At 39.9% G+C, this 9,080-nt stretch overlaps 1 protein-coding gene across 1 annotated transcript; it reads right to left on the bottom strand.

Annotated features, from left to right (window-relative positions):
* Positions 1-349: 349 nt before the first annotated feature.
* LOC121331270 (transmembrane protein 275-like) lies at positions 350-6,803 on the bottom strand. Its single transcript, XM_041278548.1, has 2 exons — positions 6,329-6,803; positions 350-3,262 (listed from the first exon to the last, which is right to left on the bottom strand). The coding sequence occupies exon 2, from the start codon at positions 3,166-3,168 to the stop codon at positions 2,620-2,622; it is 549 nt and encodes a 182-aa protein (XP_041134482.1). The 5' UTR covers positions 3,169-3,262; positions 6,329-6,803; the 3' UTR covers positions 350-2,619.
* Positions 6,804-9,080: the final 2,277 nt, after the last annotated feature.

Raw genomic sequence — 9,080 nt, 5'->3', positions numbered from 1 at the left:
ATCATAATAATAATAATAATTATAATAATAATAACACATCAAATAGTTCCAGTAATGCAGTATTAATACTATTTATCACTTTATATACTGTACCATTTTCCATGTTATAACATTTAAAAAAGTAAATACATTTCAGAAATAAATATAAATAAATATGGCACATGTTAGACTTTCTGGTGTATATAGCTCATAGGGCGGCACACAATTGGCAGAGTGCCGGGGGGGTGGGGGTCTTTGGGTCGGCCAGGGTGTCCTCGGCACGCCGTCACCAGCAACCCCTGTCGACTGGCCAGGCACCTGCGGGCTTGCCTGTAAGCTGCCCAGAGCTGCGTTGTCCTCCGACGCTGTAGCTGGGCTGGGCTGGGCTGGGCTGGGCTGGGCTGGGCTGGCTGCATGGCGGGCCTGCACAGTGAAAAGAAGCAGTCGACTGACGTCACACACTTTGTAGGGTCGCCTTCACTGCTCCCGAGTCAGCGTAGGGGGGGTAGTGGTTGGCTGAGCCTAAATACAATTGGGCATTTCAGATTGGGAGAAAAAAGGGGTGACGAGAACTAAATAATAAATAAATAAATAATTATAATTCAACAGTTTATAGGTTCCTTCCAATGTTAGAGTGAAGAGTTCCTCTGGCTAGCAATCACATTTAGATAACCCTCTTGTGATTGGCCCTGATCCCTTAATTAGGAAAGCATTTGTCTAATCAGAAGGAACCTAAAAAAAAGGATTATACACACTGCCCTTTCATACGAGAAATATAGTAAGAGGTGGTAATAACGGACTTTATAAGCAGTAAGTGAATCATATAGGTCTTTCCAAAAAAACCTTCCAAATCCAGTCCTCTGCATATACCATGTCCATGTGCCACACTTACTTACCCAAAGTTGGCACCAGTTTTATAAAAAAAGGGAAACAAAATACTAGTCTAGGACATTAACTTTATTATTGATTTTTTTCCCCCTTAAAATGCCTCAAACTCTTTACAACAGCAAAAGCTTAGCGAAAGCTCTGGATCACTCCATATATAAACAATGTCACATTTTCAGGTACAACGCAGTCACAAGTTAGAAAGGCTCTGTCTTCTTGTTGCCATGACAATGTCCTTTAAAAAGTTTACTGCTGTATTGTGTGGTAAAAGCTTAACAAAGCATGAAGTGTGGTAAAGAACGGTGGAACTCATGGCGAGCGATGGTAGGAACAATGGTGCAAACATGGGAACTGCATGATGAATGTCAGCAAACGTTTATGAAGGTGATGAAAGACAAGAACTTGTGAACAGATTTGTATTGTGTTTTTCATTCAGTGGTTCAGTATGGTAGCGCAGGTGGGTTTCAGGTCTCTGTTTGATATCAGTGCCATTGTCCCTCAACTTTAACAGGTACTAACATCAAAGAATATATACTGAAGTGTGTTCCTTCCAGTTGTATTATTTGGTCATTCTCTCTGCGCTCTTTTACAGCTCCCAATAATAAAATGATTTTCAAAAGGGGAAATACATGGTATAGTCTTCTTTTCATAGCTCTTTCAGAAAATGAATTCACTGTCAAAATGTTTTGTTCTGCTAGAACAATTTCCAGAATAAGTACTGTTTGTTTGTTTTTTTGTAGATGTGGAGTATTAGTTTTTTGCTTTTTAAGCCATTGTCAAACTGAACTGAAAATGTGTTATGTTTCAGGCTGAATAGCTAGCAGTTTGTAATTGTTTATCCACAAGTGCATACCTCAGTAGAAACAGTTTTCCACAGTGAGTTCCAGGTATAACATGAACAAATTCTCAATAGTTTTTCGTTGATATTGGTATGGTGATTCTTACGAGTGCTCTACAATGGCAAAGCTGTGGCACCGCAATAGTAATGCAGTAAAAATGTAGATACAACGGTATGAGATGCTTATGATCGTATAGAGGCTACATTTCCATATTTTGATATACCGATGTATAGCTAAGGTCCTATAACCAGGAGGTCCCCGGTTCAAATCCCGGCTCACTCACTGACTCGTTGTGCGACCCTTAACAAGTCACTTAACCTCCTTGTGCTCTGCCTTTCATGTGAGATGTTGTTGTAAGTGACTCTGCAGCTGATGTGTATTGTAATGTAATATTGTTACAAAAAAGAATATGTTTGTTTTCAATGTTCTGTTACCATGTGCCTTATATGGTACCTGTGCTTGCATCATGTGTTTTTAACAGAGTTTCTAACAAGTCTGGTAGCGTTTCAGGGTGCCAGGTGTCCAGAAAGCCCCTATCACAGCAAACACCAACATGTGGCTCAGGAGACATAATGTAACTGGTTAGTCTAATACCGAAACTTAACTGAATCTGTTTTGCAATCTGCATCTAGCCCACCTTCCTCTAGTCTGTAACTTCAGTAACAAGTACTACTGTGTTTAGATCTGCCGATCCTCTGGCCTACAAGCCACACTTTTGACTCCCTTTGCACTTGGGGTGGTAAAGCGCAAATTAATTTGTAATGGCTGTCTCTCCAATAGAACTATTCCAAAATCCACTACAATACCATCATGTCTTGAACACAAACATAGCTGCCCCTTGCCCTGTAAAAACCCCACGGGCTGGCATCCTGGGCAGTTCAGTGAGGCCCTACAGAAGCACCTGCACTAAACTGCTCTAGGTGGTAGGCAGGTCCATGGGCAGGTTGAGCTTGATAGAGTCCTCCCCAGCTGAATATTGAGCAGCAGGCCCGTTGGTGTCCATGGTGAAGAGCTTACAGGCTCGTGGACCCTCGTGTGTGGGGGTAGACTTGTGCGAGGAGCAGGGGGAGTTGGTGGTGCTGAGCTGCACAGCGGTGGTGTCCTGCAGCGTGTGTTCGCTGGTCTCGATCTCGAAGGCCGTGTTGCCTGTACGGATCAACCCCAGATTTTTGCCCCCTTTGGGCTTGCGGGAGCCCTGAGCAGGGGGCCGGCGGCTGCAGATGCAGCAGGCTCCGAAGAAGGTGAAGGCCACCACTAGCAAGATGGGCCCGATGATGATGGGTGGGTTGTTCGTGGGCATGAAAGTCCCGAAGGCAAAGGCACCCACCAGCGTGATGTTGATGCCAGCCAGCATGATGCACAGTCCGCAGGCACAGCATAGAGCTGGGGAAGGCAGGCCTTGTGGTCTCGTCTTCTTCTTGCCCCCTTTTTTGGGCACAGAGGTGGCTTTTTTCTCTGTGAACATCTTCTATCTGCACCCAACTCGGGGCAAGTGCCTTGAAATTGGAAAGCCTAGATGGAGCATTCACTGGTCACAGCATGATGAGAGGTAGAGAAACCTGTGAGGAGGAACAGCACAATCAGTATCTTTAGATAGACATTTATTAAGCTGTAACCTATCCATTTACTGACCATGCTAAAAAGCAACCAAAGATAGATAAGCACCTCTCATGCTTGAAATGCTGCAAAACAGATCCTCAATCTGGAAAGACAATATCCTGGACGTGGGTGGGAGCTGTTCAAACATGTGTAATTGTTTTCATTCTTAATTAGTGTGCTTAGTGGGTGAAAAGGGATTTATCCTATGATGCCGGACTCTGTAGTGTGTATGTTCATCTGTGTGCATGTGTTCGTGTGAGATGCAATTAATAATAAAAAAAGGTTTAAAAAAAGCTTTGTGCTTTCGCAGTGTGTACTGCATTTCCTGAAGAAAGACTCGAACATCAGTTTTTTCTTTTCTTCCTCGTCATTATAGTACCTAGTGTTGTTTGCACTGCTCACAGACCTCGGAAACTGTCTTTCAAAGTAGAAATAATAACAGCATGCTGATTCCCTATGACAGCCAGTGGTTTTATGAATTTGAGTAAATCAGAACTCAACAGCACACTACTGGGTAGTAGTGGGCAGATATTGGTATCTACTAGTTTGTTGATAGTAGTGAAAATCTTGCCTTGTGCCATCTGACAGATTTCTTTAAGGGCTGCTAGCACTATGTTGGCAGGTGCTTCTGTTTCCAAGACTGAACAAATGATAGATCTATACCAAAATAAATGAGCCTTTCTGGAAGACAGGTTTCACTGCAGATTTCCAGTCACAATGTCCTTGAAGAAGTTAGGGGTGTTAATCATTAAGGAATGAGCATGTATCCACCCAGGACAATTTAAAGTAATAATGGCAGATTATTGTAATTTTGTTCTAATGGTATCAGTTGCACATACACATGCACACTCTTGCAAGAGAAAAACTGAGAGTTTAGCAAGAATCTCTTATTTCCTTCCAAGACAGTTTACAAGAACAAGTCTCTGCTTTGTAGAAGAGCTGTTCTCATGTCAAGACCCATTTTGATTGGACAGTGATTGCTCAATGGTCAGCCTTGCTCAGAGTTTGGAGGAAATCAGTTCTCAGAGGTGGCTAAATTGATTGTTTCCTCTAAAGAGAATAAAAGTGCTTAAGGTGGGTACCAGCAAAAGGAGACCAATCCATTTAGCCTGTGACACTGAAATAAGCTGAAAGGAGATTGCCTTTTTTTCCCCTTCCATGTTGCTGTGATACCATTTAATTTACCTGAGCACCAGTGCTGCAAGGAAAACCTCCCAAACAGTAAATCATGTTTCCCTGCGGAGAGGCCAGTGGAAGATAAGACTCAGGAGAAATAAAAAGGTAGTAAAAAAAAATAAATAAGAAAAAAATCAATCAGCCCTTTGAGTAAGTGTTTGTGAGGAAATTGGGCAATTTACTTCTTCAATCCTCCCTGTCCTCCATTCAGAAGAAAAACTGCAGAGAGGTCAGTAGTTGCTATGAGTATGCAAGTGCCCTATTTTTCACCCCTACAGAAAGCTGTCGCCTTGAAAAAGAATCGTTTTGTAGAGGTGGACAGAACTTTTGCTATCTTTCCTCCATGGTATACAGCAGCAAACTTTTACAATTTATTTAGTGGAAAGCTGAGAGAAGCCTTATAAAAAGGCATGCAGATTTTAGAAAACAGCTATATGCTAGAAATATACAAAAGGATGATTGAGATAGTGTATGAAAGCAGGTTGGAGAACATGAAGACAGATTGTTGTACAATGCAGTACTAGGAAGCTTGTTTTTCGGCAGTGACTCAAGACTGATCTCTCGTTGTGTGTTTGATCATTGAGCGCACTGTTCACTTTCGTATGGGTCATAGGAGCCGTATGTAAGAAGAGGCAAAGAGAATCATATCAGGGAGATTTATCTTCACTAACTTGAGGTTGCAAATAGAGCCACAGATGACATATTTCGTGAATAGCTGTTTTAGTTGTGTTATGGATATGGACTCTATGCTTGATGATAGGTGACACTCTTTTAAGTTTATTAACATGAACTGTAGCTGACTAACGATTAAAAAAATGTTGTTAATTTTGTGTTAACAGAGACTAAAGTAACCTTAATGAACAAATAAATAAAGTGGTAAAAAAAGTTTAAAGAACAGGGGTTACGTTTCATTAAAGGCACTTGAAAAGATTAGTAGCCTATTTTTTTGCAATTGGCATCAAGTTTTATATTTATTGCAAACGTAACTCTTTACAAATTGTTTATTATATATTAACTAAGCCAAAAATAACATTTCTTAACGTGTTAGTAATCTAGTTAACAGTTAAAAAAAAGTGAAAGTTATATAGGATATTATAGTTCATGAAGAATAAATAAATAACATTAGCATAAAAAATCCTACATTGGGTTCGGCTGCTAACGTTTCCCATATAACACTTGAATAGCTTTACTACGTTATTTTTTCTGAAGATTCAATTTTCTAAACATCAAGGAAGTAATGTATACACAAATAAACGAAATTGGTTCTCGGTCCTAAAATGTAAGCAGTAGTTTAACAAACAGCTGTACTGGGAAAGAAAGGCGAAATCTGGTTCAAATATAACCATCTCTATAAGTGCTGAAGATATGGGAGCTGTGTTCTCACAGCCCATTGCTTGCAAAGCCACGAACCAGTATGCGTTGAGTCAAGTGCAGTAGTAAGACAGAACCTCTCTCAGTTCTCAGTCAGATGAGATAATCAGTTGTCTCTTACAGACACTAAATCAAAACGTCACATTTTTTAAAGATAATAATGGGTATTCACTTGCTAATACTGCTCAATATTTATTGCTGTTTTATTATATTTATCGATATTTGTCATAGCCCAATAAAACCAGCCCCTCACATGCATGCACATATACATATCAAGATTTTCTAGATACTGGTACAGAAAGGTATTACAATTGTTGTGTCAAAATTCACACATCATAATTTAGCGCTACCTGATGTCCGGCTAGCTTGATAGAGAAATAACACATTTCCCATGAATGCATCTACCAGAACAACAGTCCAGGTTAAACCAAACCCCAAATACCAATATACCAGTCAACAGAATCCAATATAAATCTTACCTTGTTTTAAATTCTTCATGTGAACAGCGTACAGCCAAACTGAAATTAACGTGCCCGCCCCTAACTGAACTGTTTATAAAAAAAAGAAGGAAAACGAAGTACACATTTTTTTTTTTAAAGCAAAGCAGCAGGTGAACCGTTTCAAAATTGCACCTAGTCTTCTACTTCATAATTAGGTGGGGTGCAATCTAGCCGAGACGTCTTGTCCAAAACTTTGCATGTGATAAACCGTTGTTTCAGCACCTGCTTCGCATGTATCGCACTAAATTATATTGCACACCACGCCGGCGTGGTTTTCTTGTGAATGCTCTACTCCGGCAGAAAACAGACCAGCAGCTGACAGAAAGATTCGGCAATATTTCTTCAGCTTTTCAATGTCTGCTTCCAATAAAACATCACATAAAAAAACATCCTTCACATTTCCTGTTCTTAAAGTGATAGAGAAAAAAAAGATTCACCAGAAAGGAAAACTGAAGCAAAGCTCTTGCAATATTCTCTTCTGCAGCTGCACTGACGTGCCTCAATACAGCCCCTAGTGAAGCGACGCTGTCTCTGACAGATTGGGGTAATTTTGTTGATTTTACAATAACATTTTTTTTTTTTTTTTTATCTGAGAAAGAAAGTCGGGTAAATTCCGCAGTGCGACGTCATTGACAGTATATATATATATATATATATATATATATAAAATGAAAAAAAAATATGATATTAAATAATTTATATATATATTATATATATATTCAAATAAAAATAAAAATTTCGCAATTTTTCGAAGCGTAAAAGCTTGAATCAGCATCTCTCACTCTCTCTCTTGTACTGCTTCTTGATACAATTGATGGTAACCACCAGGGGCGCTGTGTAATTAAATTAGACCTCGGACAGCTCCTGGCGCTGAAATAAATCTGTTTCCTCTGTAAGTGCTGCTACATGCTTGAGGCGCTCTGGGTCTATTCGAAAGTCAATAGAGGATGCAGCGGTCGGTTTTTTCCACCGTGGAGATCATAGTGTGCTAAACAACTAAGCCCCCCCCCCCCCCACCCCACCCCACCCCACCATTAGTGTCGGGGACCCATTTCTTCCAAATCTTCAGTTGACACACAATAAAGGTTTGTGCAGTGTGCTTAACGAACACACACACACACACACACACACACACACACACACACACACACACACACACACACACACACAGTATCTTTTTGGAGATAGTTAGTTCGTGTATGAGCACATACATCTCTTTCTCTTTTTGTATTAGTTAAAGCACTCTGCATCTTTTTAAAGTGGGATTATATATCCAGGTAGTGTTCTGTGATCAGTGTGTTGGGATCAAACAATAAACCTTGGTGCAGATCTTCAGAACAGTTCTATATCTTCTAGTTTTTAGGTGGGCACACAGGCACGGTAAATACCATTCCTCTCCCCCTGAAGCCTATTACATTACTCACCAGCAGTCACTGCTCAGTTTGTAAGAAGAACTGAATGCTTTGTTAATTATAAATCAGCCTTAAGAACAAACTATTGAAAACATTTCTAGCATTTCAAATAACATATAGGTTTCTATACCAGGGTAGATAAATGTGTATGCATGTGTGGTTCCAAGCAAAATGAGATAGCGATGACGATACTTACAACAGGCATACCTGTTTGCGTATGTCATTGCATCTTTGGAATTGCCTCCATACCACATACAGTCCCTGCAACAGAAATCATCAGTTTCTGATACTAAACTAATCCTTTTGAAAGCACTCTAACTTAACATGCAAAATATGTTACAGTAAATACAGTAAGCTTTGCAGACTGATGTCATTACACTGCTGTTGCTTATAGGCTCATAATAAGCAACTATGTCACATATGATTGCGGTTAAGGGATAAGAGGCCATTAGTGGTAAATAAAACCATGTCAGATAGTTCTGCACCAATGCTGTGAGATGACTGATGTTTAAGGGGAATATGAATCAGAAGCCTGGACCTGAGGCAAGGATGACTGCAGTGAAGCCAATCCTACTTTTTATCAATGCTTTAAGTCCAAAACTCATATTTTCAATCTGGCCCCTATTTACCACTGCAGGCATTTCACAGTGAGATGAGCAGAACATTATTAAATAATCTTGATACATCCTCAGTGGTTTGTAATGGGATATTGTCTGGATCTGAATGTTCTGAACAAGATTTCTTTTTTTTTTTAATCATAATTATTATTTTGATCATAAAAATCATCTAAGGGGTCCCATGCATTAACATCTCATTTTCTTTCAGGCAAATTGTTAATGGGATGTATCTTTGTTGACAGATGAACTCTGCCCAACACTAAGCTCAGCATTGCATTTTCTGAGGAGTTATTCTTTTCATTCAATGCAAAAAAAAAAAACCTGTGTGGATGACCTTGTGAGAGAGTAAAGTGGCCAGCATCCTTCAGCCTCCCTTCCAGCGGATCTGGAATGAATAAGTAAGTTACAGCTATTTTTATATGACACTTAGTATCTGCATTGATGCAGAAACAGGTGAATGGCAGACCAGGGCTGGGTTATTCAAAAAGGAATTTAGATAGGAACATTAATGGTTCACATCCTGTCATGAGTCAAAAAGAGCAAAGCTTTATAGGGGAGGGGAAGGGAAGAGGATAGATCACTAACTTCTACTAGTCTGGAGTTTGGGTGAACATGTACTCTTCAACCTAAAATGTAAGAGGTCAGAATTTAAGGAGGTGTGAATCTACAGAAATACTTGCTCTGAGGAAATGTTACACTCCA

Source organism: Polyodon spathula, chromosome 18 (assembly GCF_017654505.1).
Source record: "Polyodon spathula isolate WHYD16114869_AA chromosome 18, ASM1765450v1, whole genome shotgun sequence".
Classification (NCBI taxonomy): domain Eukaryota; kingdom Metazoa; phylum Chordata; class Actinopteri; order Acipenseriformes; family Polyodontidae; genus Polyodon; species Polyodon spathula.
Note: the sequence above shows the minus strand (reverse complement) of the source record. Positions and strands in the feature narration are given on the sequence as shown.

Excerpts from the sequence above, each read along its gene's own strand:
- LOC121331270 (XM_041278548.1), bottom strand. The coding sequence starts at position 3,168 with ATGTTCACAGAGAAAAAAGCCACCTCTGTGCCCAAAAAAGGGGGCAAG.